This window comes from Kryptolebias marmoratus, linkage group LG11 (genome assembly GCF_001649575.2).
Source record: "Kryptolebias marmoratus isolate JLee-2015 linkage group LG11, ASM164957v2, whole genome shotgun sequence".
Lineage (NCBI taxonomy): Eukaryota > Metazoa > Chordata > Actinopteri > Cyprinodontiformes > Rivulidae > Kryptolebias > Kryptolebias marmoratus.
This window is the reverse complement of record NC_051440.1, coordinates 5,238,726-5,259,560: the sequence shown is the minus strand read 5'-3', so window position 1 is coordinate 5,259,560 and position 20,835 is coordinate 5,238,726. Positions and strand designations below refer to the sequence as shown.

General features: G+C 39.1%; 3 protein-coding genes across 4 annotated transcripts in view; 2 read left to right on the top strand and 1 right to left on the bottom strand.

Moving 5' to 3' along the window:
• Nucleotides 1-286: 286 nt before the first annotated feature.
• On the top strand, nt 287-4,959 carry si:dkey-10o6.2 (uncharacterized protein LOC100124608 homolog). Its single transcript, XM_017432893.3, has 7 exons — nt 287-523; nt 1,442-1,566; nt 1,648-1,714; nt 1,926-2,082; nt 3,674-3,810; nt 3,893-4,003; nt 4,384-4,959. Exons 1-7 carry the CDS (start codon nt 371-373, stop codon nt 4,567-4,569), a joined length of 936 nt encoding a protein of 311 aa, XP_017288382.1. The 5' UTR covers nt 287-370; the 3' UTR covers nt 4,570-4,959.
• Nucleotides 4,960-5,220: 261 nt separating this feature from the next.
• Nucleotides 5,221-14,870, bottom strand: LOC108245736 (nucleobindin-2). 2 transcript variants are annotated; one of them, XM_017432891.3, is made up of 13 exons: nt 14,741-14,870; nt 14,071-14,208; nt 13,685-13,792; nt 13,457-13,589; nt 12,978-13,081; nt 11,563-11,748; nt 10,314-10,404; nt 9,334-9,392; nt 9,160-9,252; nt 8,689-8,778; nt 7,470-7,640; nt 7,066-7,120; nt 5,221-5,914 (listed from the first exon to the last, which is right to left on the bottom strand). In XM_017432891.3, the coding sequence occupies exons 2-13, from the start codon at nt 14,206-14,208 to the stop codon at nt 5,802-5,804; spliced, it is 1,341 nt and encodes a 446-aa protein (XP_017288380.1). In that variant the 5' UTR covers nt 14,741-14,870; the 3' UTR covers nt 5,221-5,801. The 2 variants fall into 2 exon arrangements, with proteins under 2 accessions (XP_017288380.1, XP_017288381.1); XM_017432892.3 differs by lacking the exons at nt 5,221-5,914; nt 7,066-7,120 and having other exon boundaries at nt 7,529-7,640; nt 8,700-8,778.
• A 2,854-nt stretch (nt 14,871-17,724) lies between these two features.
• pik3c2a (phosphatidylinositol-4-phosphate 3-kinase, catalytic subunit type 2 alpha) overlaps nt 17,725-20,835 on the top strand; it is a 62,725-nt gene continuing 59,614 nt past the window's right edge. Inside the window, exon 1 of the mRNA XM_017432894.3 lies at nt 17,725-17,862. The gene's annotated coding sequence lies outside the window, so the exon portion shown is untranslated. The remainder of the gene's footprint in view (nt 17,863-20,835) is intronic.

Sequence of the window (20,835 nt, the reverse complement as noted above, 5' to 3'; positions counted from 1 at the left end):
CTAAGATTTGCATGTCATTGAATTCAGTTTTTATGTACATTTTGCACATCATTCCAACTTTTTTGTAGATCTTTGAGAACTGATCAAAAATAACAACTGTTTTTTTTACTTTTCTCCATCTGTTAGGTTGATTATTAAGCTACTACATCGTCACATCATTCTCAGGATCGCCTCCCCCCTTTTTTATCAGGATCCAAAGATAAAAAGACAACCCCGAGGTTGAGCAACTCTGGGTCCGAGTTAAGGAGGCTCCTTTTCTATTGGCTGGAGCGTGTCACGTGACTCACAGCTCGCCGTCAGTAAATAGTTTGCAAATTTGTCTTTGCAGTCTGTTTACAGCTCTGCCTGAAAACTCACTTGTTGTTTGAAGATGAGCATCCCGGTGGTGGACTTCAGCGCCTACAGCCTGAGCGGGACAGATGTGACCGACGAGCAGCTGCAGCGGCTGGCCGCAGAGCTGAAGAGAGCCTTCGTAGAAATCGGGTTCGTTTTGCTCACGAACACGGGGATAACTCAGGAGGAGGTGAGGTTTGCGTACTTGCATAATTTTTTTTTATAGTGCAGGCTACACCAAGGAAAATTTGCTTGTGCACGTGCTTTCAGTGTAAGAATTGCATTAAAATAGAATTACAAGAGTTTCAGCTTAATATTTACAATACGTCAAGGATTATGACAGCAAATACAGACTTAGAATTTGGTGTGGTAGTAGCTGAGATGGATCCCAAATACATATTGTGAGCTTTAACAGATGTTTACAAGATCTATGTTTAAATTTTCCCTATTAACTATTTGGGGTCTGCTTTGTTAGCAAAATATCTCATGAACCACTTGGACCACTTGGCACATCTATAGTTGATTACCTTTTGGAGGCAGCCCAAATCAAGATGGCAGCCACAGCCAACAGACCTAGCAAAATTTAAAAATTGCTATTATTCTATCAATTTTATAAATATTGTGCAAAGATTAGGCGTGGTAGTAGCTGAGAGTCATTCAGAACACATGCTCCAAGTGCGCAAGATCTTTGCTTACAACTATTTTAGTCAACCCTGTTTGTCTGTTAGCAAAATCACTGAGCAGATTTTAATGAATCTATCAGAAATTAATCATTGGATGTAGCTCTACAACCGATTACCTTTTGGAGTCAATCCAATTCAAGATGACCGCCACAACTAATTGACATCAGCCAACACAAAAATGACTATAACTCCATCAATTTGATGTGGTAGTAGCTGAGAGTCATTCACAACATGCACTCTGAGCATTACATCTCATGAGACCACTTGATGTTACATAACATAACATATATTCAAGGTTTGACCAAAATGGCTACAACTGTGTCATTTTTTTCAACCCAAGATAATCTCAGTTCAAAACTCTGGCATAGAAGACCAAGGAATGTTAGGCCTTTAATTTATATTGTCTTTGTATTGTGTTTCAATAGGTGGACCGATTCATGGACATATCCTTGAAGTTTTTCCTGCAGCCAGATGAACTAAAAAAACCCTTCAGCAGACAAACCTTCCCAAACAATCTGAACCATGGCTGGGTGTCACTGGAGACTGAGAAGTATGAAACTCAGAAAACAAGAAGTTTCCATTCTTATCTGCAAAATTTGATAAGTTTTTTTATTCAGATTATGCTTTTCAGGCTGAATCCGAACCGACCTGCAGACCTAAAGGAGTCATTCAACACTTCTTCATTTCACCCCGATATTGTGAGAAGTCACTTTTAATATGTTCATTACAGTCAAATGCTTTTGTATGCACCTGACTGTGTTTAAGAAGCATGTTGTTCTGTCATTTTGCAGGGTTTTTTCTTTACTTAAATTTTAGAAAATGTTGGCAAATCCACGTCTGTGTAATGTTCAAAATCAGAATCGCAGCTAACGTGTTGTCAGTCAGCTCTGTCTCATCTCTGTTCTGCAGGCATGGCCCTCATCAGACGGTCTTCAGGATTTTAAGGAGATCCACATGTCTTTCTTCCAGCGCTGTAAAGAGCTGAGTCTGCGGGTGCTAAGGGTGATGGCCGTCAGTCTGGGTCTGGATCCAGATGTGTTCCTGAGTGCACATCTTTTAATAGAAAGTATGAAAACAGCAATAACTCTCTTAGGGCAGGAGTGGGCAAAAAAAGGGGCTGTTTTGAATTTGATTAAAGGTAGTGTCTCGGTGACTGAAGTTGGAGACAGAAAATTGTGAGAAAATATGCAGATTTTTCATCGTCATGAATCATAACTAGATTCAGGACCGGAACCTGGAAGTTGAAGCCACAAAAGACGAGCGCCTCCTAGTAGCTGGCTGCAGTGCTGTTTATGAGTCCTGCCCTTTAATGGGACATTTCCTGACTTTAAAACTGCAGATATTTTTTAGGTGTTGATCTTATTTGATTCATAGAGTTCTTTCCTTACTGCTCTAAGTTCACATAAGAATTTTTGTTCTAACTTTTAGTTTCAGTTTGTCATTTGAAGCCTAAAACACATCATGTTACACTGTGACTGACCGTGTGACAGTCAATTAGTGAGTTGGCAGGGTGTGTAGGCCGGACCTTTGTATGAAAGATACAGCCCCACAACCCAAAAAAACTAATGTTTTGGCTTCAGTTTTGGACAGTGGAAGTTAATGAAGTCGCTTCGACCATCTTTATTTATGTCTATGGCCAAGACCCTATTAGAGATTATGAAACACCAATCTGAGGATCTTAAGATGATTTCCATAAATAAATATATGTTGTAATTACTGCTAAGAGAGAGCTAAAGTGTTAGCATAAATGGGTTAAAACAGCGCAATGATTGATGAGGATGTTTTGTCATTATGACCTGGTTTAATTGGCCTATTAACAATGTTTCCAGACTTTAACTAAAGATGGTTGGGGTCTCAAGCCTCTGCTGCTGTTATTTTGTGGGTCAAGCTCTGAAAAGTTTGGGAATAACTGCCTTAAAGGACACCTTGAATTGAAATATAGATGCAAGCTAATAATGCATACAGATTTATCATATATTACTGTCGGGTGTGGTGAGTGGATGGTTTGGCCCAAGATGCAGACTGACTCAGAGAGCTCCATCGAAAACTAATTGATTTAAAACAACAAAACAAAACAAAAGGCTGATGTGGCAGCAACAAAACCTAAATAAGGAAAACTTACAAAGTCCAGATTTGCGAGGAACACGAGAGCGAGACACAAGGAAAACTGGACAGCGCTTAAGAGTGACAGAACCTCTGAGGGAGAGTGAGTGATAGCACAAGGAACACAGGGAGCAGAACAACGGAAATAAACTAAACACAGGGAACACAAGAAACATTAAACAATAAACCTAGTACACAAATAAACCTAAAGATACCCAAATCCTGACAATAACATCAATTCATCTGCAAAAATACACACTCAGATTGAGAAGCCTGTTCTATGTTGTTACAAACCTGGCAAAGAAAGAAAATCTTAACTTATATTTTTTTGCAACATTTTGGCTTTCATTAGTTTATTCCAAGTCGTTGTTTGTTTATTTGACATCATTGACCAGATTGACATGGTCAATCCTGTGGCCCTCGGGCTGTACTTTGTACATGTGCAAGATACATAGGGTAAGATCAATGAGGTTTCACGTCAAATACAGTTTTTGTGGATAAACAGAGTGGAACTTTTTGAACACATGGTGATAGAACTGCTGTGTCTCCTGTAGCTGATGATAATGCCACGACAATGCGGTCCCTGTACTACCCCCCAGTGAAGAGAGTGAAGGAGAACCAGCTGCGTTGTGGAGAGCATTCAGACTACGGCACCATCACTCTGGTGTTCCAGGGCACTGATGGACTAGAGGTAAAACATCTATCTACCTTTCTGAATATGAGACCAGATCTTCAGCCATGTGACCCCCTCCCTGACACTGCACTCCCTTCAGGTTTGTACACGCGCGGGTGACTACATCCCTGCCGCCTACATCCCTGGAGCTGTCCTGATCAACATCGCTGACCTGATGCAGCGCTGGACTGCTGACCAGTTTATCTCTGTGGTGAGTGAAGGAGGTTTATTTCTCACACTTTCCTTTTTTTTCTGATATTGTTAAATATTTATAGCAGCATTAACCATTTAGAGATTATGTTTTGTTTATTTCTCCCAGTACCAATAAAGAAGTTACCCCTCTATGTAGTGCAATCACAACAACTTTTGCAGCCATGTTTTCTCATACCATCATACTCCCACCACCATATTTCACTGTCAGTATTGGGTATTAAGTCCTATGTTTTAGCATACTTTAAGAAAACAAGTTCAGAGACATTTGGATAGTGTTTATGATTTGATATAACATAAAGTCATGAAATGAAGCATCACTGTAAATTCAGCATGTGAAGGAAATATTTATGGCCTCTAACGTTGACCCTTGTTCTTCAGTCTCACAGGGTTCTGATGCCCCCTGCTGGGGACCCCGGCACTCGTCAGTCTGTGGCTTTCTTCCTCCATCCTGACGACGAGGTTCTGATCACGTGCTGCGACGGCTCCAACAAGTACCCACCTATTAAAGCAGGCGACTACGTCACTCAAAAATTCAATGAATCATATGAGAAAAAAAAAGCCTAAAAGCTCCGCCATGAGTTTTAAATTCATGTTAGAATAGTGTAATCACAGGCGGGAATGATACTTTGGAGCTCACACTAGATTCAGTGGATTTGGATTGAATAAACTGAATGTAGATTACAATTTTCAGGTTGATCAGAAGATGACTGTAGCCTAAAGAATGTAAGCTAATGCTGCAAACGTTACACTTGCAAGTTCATTCATTTTATTAGCAACATTTGAATCAGGTACAACATTTTTATGAACTCATTGTATAAGATGTTGGGAGGGAATTCGGCTTCTGAATGGAACAAAAGAAATAAAAATAATCCCCAACCTTTACTGCTGCTTAGGTTAAAAAAAAAACAGAAAAAAAAGATGCTTTTGCAAGAGAAAGACTGTAATAAAATATATTAAACTTCTTTAAGAATTAACCCTGTATGACTTTCTTCATTTCTCTTACGGTACTACAATAAAACAGCATTCTGTAAGTTAATTTACTGGAAATTTAAGGAATAAATAAATACTTTCAATATAATGAATATGACCACCCATGTACAAACTCTGAGCATTGACCCACATAACCATAAACAACCACTTTAGAAATCAGAATTATTATTCTAACACCACCAAAATTGTAAAAAAAAATAAATAAAAAAACTCAATGCAAGTATGTTCTACAGTAACGTCCTCTGGTCTTTAATCAGTCAGTGCAACAAATAGAAAAATGACCTGATTTGGAGGGATTGTACATGTGGAATATAAACTTTATGTTGGCAGGATCATTTCAACCCTAAATGTTTCTCTTTAGAATAAAAGTAAGTATTTCCTGTAAGAGACAGTATCCTCACAACAAAAATACAGTGTGCACAAACAAGACATTCAGTTATCGGGCCACCAGCCTTTTCCATTTCACCCTAAAGTAATTCCCACAGAGAACAGAGTCCTTATTGTGATAAAAATTTGAAAATAAACCCCAAAACAAAAGCACTGATTGTCCACAAAGAAAACTAGAGCAGCTCCACATTTCAGGTCTGGCTCGTTCAGCTGATTTGGCCGACAAGAGGAGAAATATCATTGGCACTGGCACTACGTCTGAGGCTTGATAATCAGGGTCTCTCGTGTGCCTTTAATGCTTGGCCTTTTTTTTTTTTGTCTGGAGATGGTTTGAAAATCCTAAACAATAACTAAAAAAATCTGGATCAGGAAAACACCAATACACACATGCATTCACTCATACAGCACAGTGGCGAGACCTAAGAGTGTCCTGTCACTGGTACATGGTGTTGCTGATGGCCGGGAGGCAGCGGTTGGCTGTTTCCTGGTACGACTGGTGCCTGATGACCTGCTGTTGGATGTTCTCCTGGCTCTGCAACAGGAAATCACACACACACAACCTGAATTAGTTAGGTTTAAAGTACTGTATTATAAAGATTTGTAGTCTTTCGATTTGGAAAATCAAAGACTAATACCACTAGACTTGTTTTATAACCTTTGGGTTTTTTTTTTTTTTTACACCCATTTGCTTGCTCTAATTACCTCTGATGCTCCTAGTGGAGATTTGCTTCTGAATGTTGTGTTATTTAATTAAGTTCATTTCGTTGCCAAGTTAATTATACAAGCCGCCTTGCCCTCATAGCACAACTTAGCCTGTGAAAACAAATTTGGAAGCTCTTCTGTGACCCTGGAAGCACATTTCAACAATTTTAAAGAGCAGAAAACAAGTTTGTTCAGGAAAAAAAGGTTAAGATAAAAGAATATTCTACTTCAAGATTTGTTCTTCAAATAGGATTTGGACAAATTTTACTGAATCTTGGAGAATGTAATCATTGGTATACATCTACAACTGGTTAACCTTTGGAATCAATCTGATTAAAAGATGGCCACCACAGCCACCTGACCTTAGAAAACACAAAAGTGTCCATGTGGTTTCTTTTATCAAGTTAAGTGAAATACATACCCAACACCCACCACACAGATTTTGATGAAACTTTCAAACAATAATTATCGAACCTACATATACAACTGATAAAGTTTTGGGGCCAATCTAATTCAAAACCATCGCCTCAGCTAATCGACAATAGCCAACCCAACAACGGCTATAACTTAGTCAACTTTACATATACTGAGATAACTTTTGTTGTGGTTTTAGCTGAGAGTATTCTGACACACACTCTGTATGTGATCTCATGCAGTATCATAAAATATCACAATCAAAGTTATTTTCAAGGTTTGACCAAAAAGCCATAACTCTTATGTCTTAACATGAGATGATTTTAGTCTAAAACTCTAGCATGAAAGACAGTGGGTCATATGCATTCTTTAAAATAATGCCAGGCTTTTAATTTTTAGTCTGTTTTAGAACTTGACTCATGCCACAGATTAAAAGAAAACAAGTCTCTAGTTTCGTTATAATAACACTTGTTAGTTTCTCCTCTAAGCCTATCCAAATTAAAGAAGAGCTACTACTGAAGCTTGTGTTAAAGCTGACACCAGTCAACAGTTAGATGTTATACTTACGTTGTGCTTCAGTTTTGAGGCTTTGGGTTTTGAATCTTTCCATTTCTTCCATTGCCTGAGCAGAGGAAGGGCAGAGGTCGTTAACACAGTTGTACTACAGCTATAAAAACAAATGCCTAAGATCATGGTTTGATATTAATTTAATACATGTTTAAAAAAGAAAAAAAGAAGGGCAAAAAAAGTTGCTTTAACCAGTTTGTCTCATTTCAGAGGTGGTAGAAGCAACAGTGTGTGTCGCACAATCTTAAAATATGCCAACTTTTCATTAGTTAAATAATATGACAGCAAATAATGCATTTAATCAATTTGAAATCCTCTACAATAATTTATAATGCAGACTACTCAGAGAGAGAAGAAAAAAAAATCATTGTATACCGATAGCAACGCAATGTTCCTGAATTCACCTGCTTTAGCTCCACCCTCTGAGCGTTCAGTTCCTCCTGCTTTTTTTCCAGTTCCTCCCTCTGTTTCTGCAGCTCAGCCGACTTGTGGTTGATGTCTTTCTCCTCGTTGGCCAGCTGCTGCTCGTACTCCCTCATCTCCTCCTCGGTGTAGAAGGGGTTTTGATCTAAAGTCTGTGGAGAGCGGGAAATTAAAGGATATAATAAATAATAAACTAAGCTTTGTTTTTTTTTACGTCTAACTGAACAGATCAGTAGAGATCTTGGTTAAAACACAAACAAAACATTAAACAGCAATAAATGGAACATTTCATGAGCGCAAAATGATGTCATGACAAATACAAACAAAAATCACCACCAGAGTTGGTCCAACAAAAAATTGGCATGTAACTTTGTGGTTTTCTTCCTCAGACCTCTGAGGAAAAGAAACCTCTCTGCAGCATTGTTTGTCTTCCTCCTCAGCAGAGAGCATTCAGGCATGCTACATTATGGTTTGTCTGATAAATGTTCAGCAGCAGAGCAGCACTTCAGAAAGTTATCAACATGACTCAAAAGATAACTGAAGTATTTCTGCCCTCCACAAAAGACAGAGACTGCAACATTGTTATTGACTGCCATTATTCAAAACACTTTGTCAACTGCTACATCACACATCTAGCCTCTTAGCCAGATACATACCAGGGTGGTGCTTATTAAACACCTGGTGGTGTATTTCATGCTGTTTATTAGATGTCAAAGCGAATTAATTATGGTCCTTTTGGCTTTCCATACTCCACCTTTCACTTTCCACAGCTGCCGTAGATCAGCGGGAATGCAAAACTTTTCCCCAGAGCTGATTTGAAACAAACAGCTCTTCACGCGCTAACCATTCTGACTTTGGTGTAGAGCAGGGGTGTCCAGTCCTGCTCCTCGAGGGCCAGTACACTGTACGCTTTAGTTATTTCCCTGCTCCAAAACACCTAACTTATTCATTGAATTATGAGTGCCCTCAAGGTCTGCAGAAGCATTTTAATTTCCTATTCATACAAATCAGGTCTGTTCAAACAGAAAAAAACCAAACATCTAATATATTCCTTTCTGTGGCTCCAAAATTCTAATTTTACCCAATTACAACAACTTCAAAATGATTTCCAAATCAGTTTATCGGCCAAATACAAAAAAAAGCAGCATGATTTCATACAGATTATTTAAACCAGAGAGTCCAAACTTTTCTAGCTCTTACCTCCCACTCACTTTTTTCAAGGAACTCCTCCTTCTTGGTCGCTGCTAGGAACTCACCGAGCGACACAAGTCTGTCCTTGTTGGTGTCCACCTGGAAATCAGCACACACGAAGGGACTTTAAGCAACATTCGTCACCATGATTATTCATCGATAACTTGTGATAAATTCGCTCCTGCACCAATAAAAATGTCTGAACTAGTCTCTGTAGTTTAAGCTTTACAACTTTATGGAAAATCTTCTCTATCAGTAACTCATGCTATGACTGACATCCTGATTTTTGATAAATGATTAATTAAAAACAAATACTGACGATAATAGATTTAGCATTATAGTTCATTTTGAAGTGTTTTAAATAGTCAAAGATTACATTCCAGACAGTAACACGATGTGCCTTCGTTATTTGCCTGGACTAATCAGAGTTTTATCAGTATTTAATTACTCCATATCTGCTTAGCGATTGATGAAGCTCACCTCGTTCATAACGTGCTCCCTCATCCTCAGTCGCTCTTCCTCCATCTCAACCATGTCGTCTTCTTCATTTTTAGGGTCGTACACCTTCTCAAGCTTGAGGACACACAAATGTTACGACAAAGGCTCCTTCAATTACAGATTATCGGCAGAGTCGGATCTAAAAGAACCAAATACCTCTTTAGCGAAAAGTGCTTCGAGCTCACTTTCATCGAAGAAGCCGTCTCCATTACTGTCTGCAAAAACAAACAGGAGCCAGCACATCCCATGCATCACTAACATGATAAAATCAATAATTTCCTATAGATTTTTCACAAGGATTTCATTTTCAAAAGACATTTATGCAATTTTTCTTCTTTCTGGTGCTCTCTTTAGGGCTCTCCACAGGAGATCACGTGCCTCCACGTCAATCTATCCCATCATCTATCTCTATTCAGTTCAAATTATCTTTATTGTCATTGTAGTGAAAAACAACACAATGAAACATGATTAGCAACATTCCAATAGCAGCACCACTATCCTGTCTCTAGAAAATACATTAAAAATGTCCTAAAACTCAGTGCCATAAAATAATATTTCCTTGAAAAAAATTCTTAAATGATTTATGATTCTGTCATTTATCGTTCAAGTCATATTCTGTCACACCAACCCTATCGTATTTAACCTCCTTTGTCCAATATATCCACTTTCTCTACACTGAGCATGTCCTAACCACCTCAGCCTCACCTCTCTAACTTTGTCTCCAAACCTCTGTCACTCGTCTCAATCCACTCCACCTGTGCTTGGGCTCCTCTCCACCTCTCTCGTGATCTTCTTGTGACTGAATGGTTGACCCCAGGTAATTTAACTCCACCTTCAGTACCTCTACTCTCTGAAGCTTCACTGCTCCATCTGTCTCCCTCTCGTTCACACATGGATTCTCTCTAGAGCACACCTCCACCTGTCCAGGCTGTCCTCCATCTGCTCCCTATTCTCACTACAGGGTTGATTTGCAAGATGTTTTACACTAGACAAAGACCTGTAAAATGACCAAATTTCAAATTCAGAGATAGCTGTGTAAAAAAATAAGATACAACTGCAAAAGGTATAAATAAAAAAACAAAACAAAATGAGGCAGTCAGTGTTGAGTCTTTAAATACATATTATATATACGTTACCGTGCATTTTAAAAAACGTTTTGGGATCAAAGTCCTCTGGGTCCAAACCATCTGCTTCCTGCCACACCTCTTTCAGCTGGTCCTGACTGCCCTAAACACACACAGACATAAAAAATAAAATAAACTGTTGCTTTCTTGTTTTGGTTGTTATTAACTCTTCTAAAACACTCAGGTCTGTAATCATTTGGATACTGAAACAACTTTTGTTTTTTTTTTGGCACTTTGTTTAAAAATGCAAAATGCTCCATTTTACTTTGAGGGCATTAGAGGCGCTCACATATAATTGGAAGTACAAGGTGTTATAATTTTTTTATTTGTAAAGACTCTTCTTCAGTGACAAACTGTCTTCTATTTTTCATCCAGTAAAAGGCCTGGAGCTGAGACCCAGTGTGGTGTTTTTTTTAATATTATATATATATATATATAGTAAATGTTGCTGTAAACACATTTGGACAATAAAAAAAAAGGTCTGATGCAAGTGAAACCAGTCATCATTCATAGGGATGGAGGGAAAATCAGAAGACAGAAAATCAAGAGTTTGGTGCATTAAGAGAAACTAAACACACCGGTGAGATTTGCAGAACGATCCAGTCAGTTTGTTCACAGAATATAACATTTAGATTGTTTTTGCAAGACAAGTAAATACCAGTTTCCAGAAGGTAAAAAAAATGGAGCGAGAAGACTTTACAAGAGCAGATGCGAAAGGATCTGCAGCAGCATTTGAATAGTTACAATAAAAAGGCCTTTAAGCCACTGTTCATTCACACTGATCAAAGAAACAACAAAAAGGTTAGAAGAAGGTTTTAGTTTGGACTTTGCAAAAATGTCTAAGAAGAGTTATGCAACAGTGTGATTGACTTACAACCAGTCCCCCGCCTCTCGCACAATGACAGCTGGATATAGGCACCAGCTTCATAGCAATCCTGCAGGGAAAAGCTAGTAAAAGAAGATGGACGGAGTTCTGGAACAGCAGTAATTTTACTAATTAAGCTAAAATCATGAAGAGAAATGTATGGTGTTGAACAGCAAGTGATGTGGGTCTACATGATGGCTTTCAGTGCAGCTGGGCCACTAGTATCTGCTGATGGTATGAGACAAGACAGAAGCAGATGGATGAATGATAAAGTGGATCTACAGCCTGTTCTGGTTCAGCTAAAAGCAGCGAGCCTGACTGGACAGAGCTTCTTACGCTGAAGATCGATCACAGCAGACTCTTCGTCACACTGCCGTACTGTGTTGCAATGCTTACAGGGTGGTTAACTTTGGGATGGCTGGCGTGTTTCTTCTTCATCTCCTCGTAGTGCTGCTCCTCCTTCTGCCTGTCCTCTTCACTCATCTTCTTCAGGCGCTCCCGTCTCTCGTGCTCCTTCATCATCTCGTACCTCTTGAACTCATCGTGGTGTTTCTGGTCAAAGTTTTCCAGGTCTTTAGTTGCCTAAACATATAAGAAAAAAAAATGGCAACATCAAGTTGTGCTAGTTTTAGAAAATGTTTAAAAACCTAAACAATAAAACGTCTTTATAGGATATTTCTTGTGTTTACTTCTAATGGTGCAAACCTTGTGATGCTAAATAGGTGCTTATCAGGTAGCAACAGTATATACAGCCTCTAGTGTATAATATTACAGTGTTGACACAGAAAGTAAAACCTGCTGTTTGTCTTTGCAGGGCCGAGTTGTAACTGAATTTTAAATTGTGATGTATGAGCTTCTTCTTCTTCATATATATATTGACGGTTAGAGGCATCTGTACTCAGATGAGGGAACAGGTAGACTGCTAACGCCTGTGTGTTTCATCCAAACACTGAAACTTAAGCTGCTCTCAGTAGCAGGCTAAAATCTTGCTGTGTGAACGGCTCAGTGGGAAACAGTGTAGAGCAGTTTGCGTACTACTGACTGTCAGGTAGGTGAAATGCTGGTGACGATTTTCAATTGTGGTCATCGTAGTTCTTTTTTGAGTTTTAAAGACGTCTTTCTTCTCATCCAAGGAGTTCCCTCAGTTCAAACTGTAAAGTAAGTAGTTTCAAGCCTTTAAACTGCAGCTAACGGCTGTTTTTTGCAAGCTGAACTCACAATGTAAATCCCTCTCCCTCCTATAGGTTGTTAGGTGTCAGATAAACTAATTTGCTTGTTTTTTGCATTCCCCAACCATAAGAAATGTGACAGGATTTTGTATTTACAGGTGAATTTGTCAACAGATGCCTTTTCAAATTAAAATGATGCATAGACTTCGGCATGTTCAACACAAGCGCTCCACATTTCAGCAGTTAAAGCTGTGAGACTCTTTTTGTTGAGCTCAAACAATGGCAGGAGCTCAAACTGTTCATGAACTTTATTACAAACTCAGTGAACCAACTTCCCCATTATTCTTAACTCACAGGAAACATGTTGCACTCTCAAAACCCTATGACTTTACTTCCAGTAGGCCAGCCCACTCCAAAAAAGGCTCAAAGTTAGCAAACAGAGCTGATATGTGAGTAAGTCTAATTGACACGTGTAACTCTCTGAAGGGACCGACGGCAGTCATTATGGACCATGGAGTCATTTACTGCGATAACAGCTATGATTCAAATGTGCTGACATTCAAGTTACAGCACTACATTACCCAGAATAAAATAACTGACTGGTTTCTACTGACTGCTGTGATGTATACAGTAGATGTGTACCGATTGGATGAGGCGGTCCAGGTCCTCCACCTCAAAAGTGTGTGGGTTCATGTGGTTGAGGTGCTCAAACTGTTTCAGCAGGGCCTGGTGGTCCATGTTCTGGCCTGAAAACGAAAGTAAAAATGACTAGTTGTAGCAGCTAGAACACATTTAGGTCATGTTTACTGCTGTAGCAGGAACTTGACAAAGTAGCAGACTTTTTACTTATTTGAGACATTTACTGAGACCGTGCGGCTGCATCATTCAGGAAACTGATGCAATGGTTAATTTTTACTGGGTAAAAACTATCCCTGCAATTGTTTAAACTGGGTTTCAATAAAAGAAAATAATGCTTTACTCCTGAGCAGAGATCATGTATAGCTAGACCACATAGTTCTTGATGATGACCCAGCCTCTGCCTTGCAATACCGAACATGTTGTGCAACTTAAGAAGCCCAGATGTGCTGATGACACATCAGTAAGAGACACCTTCTACCCACCATTTCCCACCTGGACGTCATGTTTGGCTTTGATGAGCATCCTCAGCCGGTTCATCTCCTCCCTCTTCAGCTCGTCCAGCTTAGTTCGAAAGTTGTGATGGACAAAGTCCAACTCTTTGGCAAGTTTGCCTTGCTGCAAGCCAACAGTCAGCCACAGCACAGTTCAATTAAAAGTGCTTGTGCAAATAAACACATTACAAAACCGTGGACTTTTTAGTGAGTATGTACCTTGATGTCATCCATGTTGGCGTTTTTCAGCTTCTCTCTAAAGTGGGGATCTTTCTCCAGGTACTCAATGACTTCCCTGAGGTAGCGGTCGTAATGCAGGCCAGTGTCCTGACAAACAACATAGCTCGCATTTATTTGGTTTGGCTGACACTAATTAGGGCCATTACAAATGCATTCTTGGTCACTTAACCTGAAGTCACAAATGCTTAAACTAATACTACATTGTTTGTTTTTCCATCAACCTTCTCTGAACAAATTTGGCGTTTCAACTTGCCATATGTCTGACCCCTCAAACCCACACACTTTTCTGTTTGTTGAACTTTTTTGGCACAACACTTATTTTTAAAAGAGCATCCCCTGAATTGGAAGAATTCCTTCTGACTCACAGCACTTTTTGGTGCATCCAGTGTGTCCGCCTCAGGCTTTTCTTTGGCCTTCTCCACACCGATGGGCACTGAGTGGATACACAACCACAGACTGAGCAGAACCAGCCCGCAGCGGGCCAAGGCTTTACTCCTCACCATCTAGATACACGGGGACAACAAAAACAAACAAAGAAAAAGGAACACTTGTTGTAGTTATCACTTTCTTATAATTTGACACTTTTACATGAAGATGTGGACATCTTTTCTCTCTCTCTTTCATAGGAGTCTGGAGACAGAACAGTCAGTGGGGGCAAAGTACTTTATCCTAACAGAGGACTACACCCTTAATTTCTCAATAATTTCCCAATCTCCTCAAAAGATAAACAAAACAACACTGCCTCACATGAAGATTAAATTATGCAAGTTACTCCTAATCCCCCAAAATAAGCTCGACCATAAGAAAAGCACTAAGAAACACACAAAGTGAGCCTACTTCAAACCTGTTGTGTTATAAGTTGAAGGTAAGCGCGCAGGTGTAACTCACAGTGTAAAACATATGCTAACAGAACAGGTTGTTTACTAAGGATGATGTACTGATGGGGGTAGCTAACTCATTATACCGTAAAAACAGAGCACCCAGTATCATACAAAGCAAAGTAATGAATTACATCTCAAGTCAGATAAGACTTACTTGTTAAATTGTGCTAACTTTGAGTTCCTCTTTTTATTCCTCGCCAAGCTTCCACAGTCCAGCGCCGTTCGAAGTGCCTGAGACTCGGCGGAGCTTAATTCCGAGCCGTCATCTACCACCAATGCAAGCGTAAAGGGGAAAAAAGGACGTATTTACCATGGCAACGTCCCACCTCCGCCAGCTCCCATTGGACAGGGAACACACACTCGCTTTAGAAAACAGTCGCGTTGCAAGCTGATTGGACGGTGCGCCTGTCAATCAAAGTGCATCGAACTCGAGCGGGGGCTTAAGGTGAGTTGAAGCAAACTGTACGTGGCGTTCAGGCAACCCCGGACGAAAGCGAACTGTTAGGGTTCACAGCAAAATAATCATTTTTTTTAGAGATTAAAACTCGATTATAATCTCTCGGTGATGTGTTTTCTTTCGGTGCAAAGCCACTGTGGGCTGAATTATTTTAATACGTTTTTTTAATCAGAACCTATTTGTTCAAAGCAAATATCGCAGTATTTGTATCGGTTAAATACGACAATGAATGCATTATTCTTGATAAATTGTTGTAGTCAAGGTATAAAAACAAAATGTTGAAGTATTGCAAAACTTTTCTAAGTACATCAAGTTCATTATAAAAATTAATTTAACAAGTAAAAATGTTACCAATGCTACACACAACCTATAATGTTCATTTATACATAAATGACCATATTTAAATAAAACTAATATAACTTTCTTACACACAATAAAGCAGAGCATTAGCACAAAAAACTAAATATTTTAGTTATTGTAATAGGTTCAGTGAAAGCACAAATAAAGATTAGTTTACATTAAAATTGTGTTAGTAGTTAGAATAATGTTTGGGAACATAAAAACGAATGGGAAATGAACAGCAGTTCATTGTAAATAACTCAATTTTCATAAATTAAAGTTAAATTCTTAATGTACAAAAATATAAAAGTGTTCAGCATAGTACTGTGCACATATGTTTTGTGAGCCTTTTGCATACCTGCATAAGTTAAGTAGCTTAAAAAGAATGTTGTGTTTCACTGAAATTACAGGACTTGTTCACTTCCTTATTAAAAAAAAAAAAAAACAGACAGCCCAATGTCTTGTTTCCTTCAGGTGCTAGAACTGAACAGAAAATGAGGAATAAGCAACCAAAGGCCAAAGAAAAGCTTGAGGAACTTTGAAAGCCTTGAACAAATACAGATTAAGACCTCTTTTAAATATAAAAAATAAATAACTACATAAATCCAGTTCCTTGGAAACAAATTAGTAAGCCATTTGGGAAGACTTAAGACTTTTGCACAGTACTAGACATGCATCAGCTGGCGAGAATAGTAAGAAGCAACACAACTTCATGAAAATACTTTGTTGCTCCAGTTATGGAGGATACTTTTTCCACTCAGTTTCTTTGTATACAAAATCATAGATCAGCTACTATGAATATGTCAACAGGTGTTCCACAAGAATCTATACTTGGCTCCATCCATCTATCCATCCATCCATCCATCATCTGCCATTTGCTCCAGAGTCAAGTGAAGTGGGCAGCAGCCTGAACAGGGAAGTGTTACCAGATGCCCAAACCACTGGTTCGGACATCTGCTTCAACTGGTTCCTTTTAATGTGGATTAGCAGTGTCTCAACTAAAGGTCTCTCCTGGATAACCAAACTTCTTACCCTATTTTTAAGCTACCCTGCAGGAAAAAAATTTTTTTTCAACCTATCTGAGATCTTGTTCTTTTGGTTAGTACCCAGAGTTCATGACCACAGGTGAGGGCAGGAATGTAGACGGGCAGATAAATAGAGCTGAGCTGCTTTGCCTTGCAGCTCAGCTCCTCTTCACCTCAACGGACTGGTACAGAGTATGCAATACTGCAGAAGCCACACCCATTCTTCCCTTACTGGTGAACACCTTGAGATACCTTAACTCCTCCACTTGAGGAGGAATTTGTGACTCGCCACTTTAAAGGGAAAATTAAATAAAAAAAATTAAAAAAAGAGTTTTCATGTTTTTCTTTAAACACTTTCATTAAACACTCCAGTGGTCCATTTCTCTGATTTAAACGTTACTGACTTATTTTTTAGAGTTTTTGTGTTAAAATCCTGAAGTGGGCTGATTGTGTGGGCGGAGTTACCTCCTTGGTTGGTGACGTAGAAACTGTGGTAGACCGCTGTAGGACACTGAGGAGGTTACTGTCAGTGTTTATCAGAGAAAATGGAAGCAGAAGAAGAAGCAAGTTTTGTTAACAAGAGTACTGCTTTGAAAACTCGTTTCTTTTTGGTCTGGAGTGATGCTGTCAGAACCTGCAGCCCCACATTTCACAATGTGATATGTCAACGATATGTCAACTCCACACTCTCTATTTCTAAATTGAGAAAGCTCCTCGGATGAGAAGCGAAACGTCTTCAACTACAGAATAGAAGTCCAGTTGTTTTTCTTTTTTCTTTTTCTTTTTTTTTTTTTTTTTTTTTACCTTTTTTGTAATTCTTATCTACTAACAAACCAAATTTTAACTCAATATTTGTAAAATTAGCTGAGTTATAGCTATTTTGGTATTTGATAAGGTTGCTTAGCTGTGGCAGCCATCTTGAATGTGGTTGCGTCCAAGCGGTATTCATTTGTAGATGTCCATCTAGTAGTTACTTTCTGAAAGTTTCATTAAAATCCATCCACACTGGTTCATGTGATATTTTGGTAACACAATAGATAAACCACACACAACCCATACCTTTATAGGTGACTAAATAAACCTCAATTTAAACTAAACTAAACTAAAAATTAACTTTGAATGTATTTAATCTAGCCATGTAGTCCAGCCAGTTGCTAATGTATTTTTAAGATTTTGTATTAACCTGATCTTTGGTCATAAAAAGTGACAATAATGTTTCACTGTGGTGTGTTTTCTTGCTGGTGTCGTTTCGACACTGGCGCCTCTCGCCCACGCGGGGGCGCTGTCTGACCGCGTGCCTCTCAGCACAGACCGGCCAGTAACGCCGCGATCCGACCGAGTTCATCCAAAACTCCGCCGCCAACCACCTCAACAGGAACTGACGTCTCTTCTGTGCAAGTGGATGGAAAAATGCAGCTGCAGGAAAAATGGCTCCAAACACCGCACCGCTAAAAGGTGACAAACGAACCCCTTTACAGCTCCTGTCTGCGTCTGAAAAGTTTTTGCTCGTGGATGTTTATGTTTAGCTTTTGCGGTTTCGTCGTCTTCGGACTGTTTCCCGTCCGAGAAAGCCTTCGCTTCTTCCGTGTTGTGGTTAGTTGAGAGGACCAAGAGCAAGCAGTCGCCTTGAGTACTTCTTAAATTATTAAACTAGTGTTTCACACAGCTGAAAGCGGTCGTAAAAGTCGTCCTTGTTTGCCTAAAGACAGCTGAGGTTTCTGTAAACAAGATGCTGGCTAGTTTTATGTGCATGTCCAGCAGGTTTAGCAGCTAAAGTTAGCATCAAACAAAGTTAAAGTTCAAATTAAGCGTCAAGAGTAGCCAAAAATAGCCATTTGGAAAAGGCTATCTTGACTAGTTTACATAATTATTGTTCCAGTAATGATTAAAGGAGGCTGTTGTTTTATGTTAACAGAGATGTAACTTTTATTGTTAGGTGTGAAAATAGCAAAACGCAGTTGACATGAAACACAACACTGGAGTCAGGTGAGCCGATGGGTTAGCCATGTAGCTTCACCTAAAAGTAATAAAATAGGAGTTTAATGTAAATATTTTCTATCACTGCTTTAGATTTGGGCACATTTGACTGTAACACTACATTTAAAGACATAAGTCAGTCCTATGAGTGTAAAAGCAACATTTTTTATCCAGTTATTTTAGTAATAAATGTTTTTTTTCTGCTATTTCTACTCTGGGAGCTCCTATAGATTACACCTTCTCAGCTCTGGACACAGTTAAAACTAAGCTGAACTAAAAATGAACTTTTAATGTATTTAATCTAGCCATGTAGTTACAGTTAATACAAACTGGATAAAAAAATACTCTTATGACTGAGCTTTTCACATGGGTAAATTTGTTTTAATTCTAACAACAAGCTAAAAATGGAGTTACCTAATTTGCATAATTTTGTGTGGTGCAGATGCTGCTTATTTTTCGGGCTAAATAGTTGTATACGCGGTATTTGACCTCGTTGTTTACTGATCTAGTCAGTTTTCTTGTGTCTTTTATGGCGAACCACCCTATAAATCTGTAAGACTTGGTCATATATTTTCTGCTTTAAACTTCTTGTGCTGCACTTTGATCTGCTGCACGAGAAATTTTGCGTGCATCTGCACTTTTGCACAGCTATGGGGAAACAAATCTTTTTACATTTGCATAATAAGTTTCTGAACTCAGAAAGCAGGTGCAACCTCGACCTCTGTGCCCCTTTAAACCCACCAGAGATGAGTTTTAACCCTTAATACTTGTGGAGATGTAAATATTGTGGAAAAGGAGGAATGTGTTGGCATTTTTATGGATTTTAATTGAGTTCACCTATGTAGAATATCTACATTTGTTAACATAACTAAGTTATATGATAAACAAGCCTCAGTATAAAAAGCACAGCACGCAGTGTGTTGTTAAATAAATAATTTTAAAAGATCAGTTTTTACTAGAATAAATGTAGGTTTCAGTTCTTAAAAAGGGGCAGTCCCAATTATTGATTCTCTGAGAAGTTTCTCAAGGTTTCACTGTTAGACTTAGATGTTGATTTTTCTCTTTAAGGGATGTTTTTATTGCCTGCCACCGAAAGGCGTGTGATTGCCTGTTTGTGTGACTTTCACGAACCATCTACAACTGATTAACTTTTGAAACCAGCTGAGTTCAAGATGGCTGTCACAGCTATTTGACCTTACTCAGCACAACAATGGCTCTAACTCAGTCAGTTTTATAGATAATGAGCTAAGATTTGTAGTTGGAGTAGCTGAGCATCATTCCCAGCCCATAGTCTGAGCGCTACATGTTCTGTAATAGTTTCGCTTAAATCTCTGGCATTAACTCTCAGTGTCAGCCTTGTCTGTTTGTTAGCAAACAGACAACCACTGAACCACTGAAAGCTTTTTCAGCAAACTTTCAGAACGTAATCATTAAGTGTAAAAGGGGAAATTTTGGAGTCAACAAAATGGTTGTCCTTAGCATCACATAAATAGCTATAACTCGGGTAATTTTACAGATACTGAGCTAAAACTTGATGTGGTAGTAGCTGAGTGTCATTCAAAACACATACTCTGAGCTCTAACACGTCACATACTCTCTTTATATCGAGTGAGATCAGGCATAACATTATTCTCAAGGTTTGACCAAATGGGCTACAACGCCGTCATTTCTCAATTTAACATGATCTTAGTTTAAACTGGCATGAAAGTCGGCGGGCGATATGCATTCCTCCAAGGAATGCATTGGGCAGCCATGTATCCAAAATCTGGTTTGCTTTGGTGTACCTTTTAGTGTAGTTTATTGTCTGTTGTAAAAATTGCAAATGGGTCAAACCTCCTTCAGTTGGAGCTTTAACAGATTGAATAAATCAATCTTGGTGAACTACAGTTCAGTATTTACCTATACTGAAGTTACTCACTGCTCTCACTGCTCTGTGGAAAGACATGTTCTTGGTCATTTAGACATTTTAACATGGTGACTATATAACAGTCAAAGCTGTTATAGCGCGTTTTCTTACTGTATGCAAAATCAGTGACGTACTGATCATTTGTCAGGGGACTAGGCATTTCTGCAGAGACTTAAGCCATCAGAGTGACAGTGTGGATCAGAAAAAAAACAACCTTTCAATCTTTTCATCCCTCTGGTCTCAGCTAAGTCGGCACCAAGCCTCTCGTAGTGAAACGCTTTAATGAACGCAGGCACATTGTCACTGCCTGCCAGTTTCCGCACAGCTGATAAGACAATCTTGGGGCCACGGTGTTAGTGTAACGCGAAGAGAGGGACCCGTTGGGCTGTTGAGCATGCCAAATTCCTCAGCTGCACAATAGTGTTGGGTTAGTCTGAGCCCCAGCACAGCCAGCCTTCTTCAGCACAATGGGGAGGGGGGGCGCTCAGGAGAGGCCCATGATGCCTGGGGAGAGGAGGAACTCACTCAACCCCTGAGCTGTGATT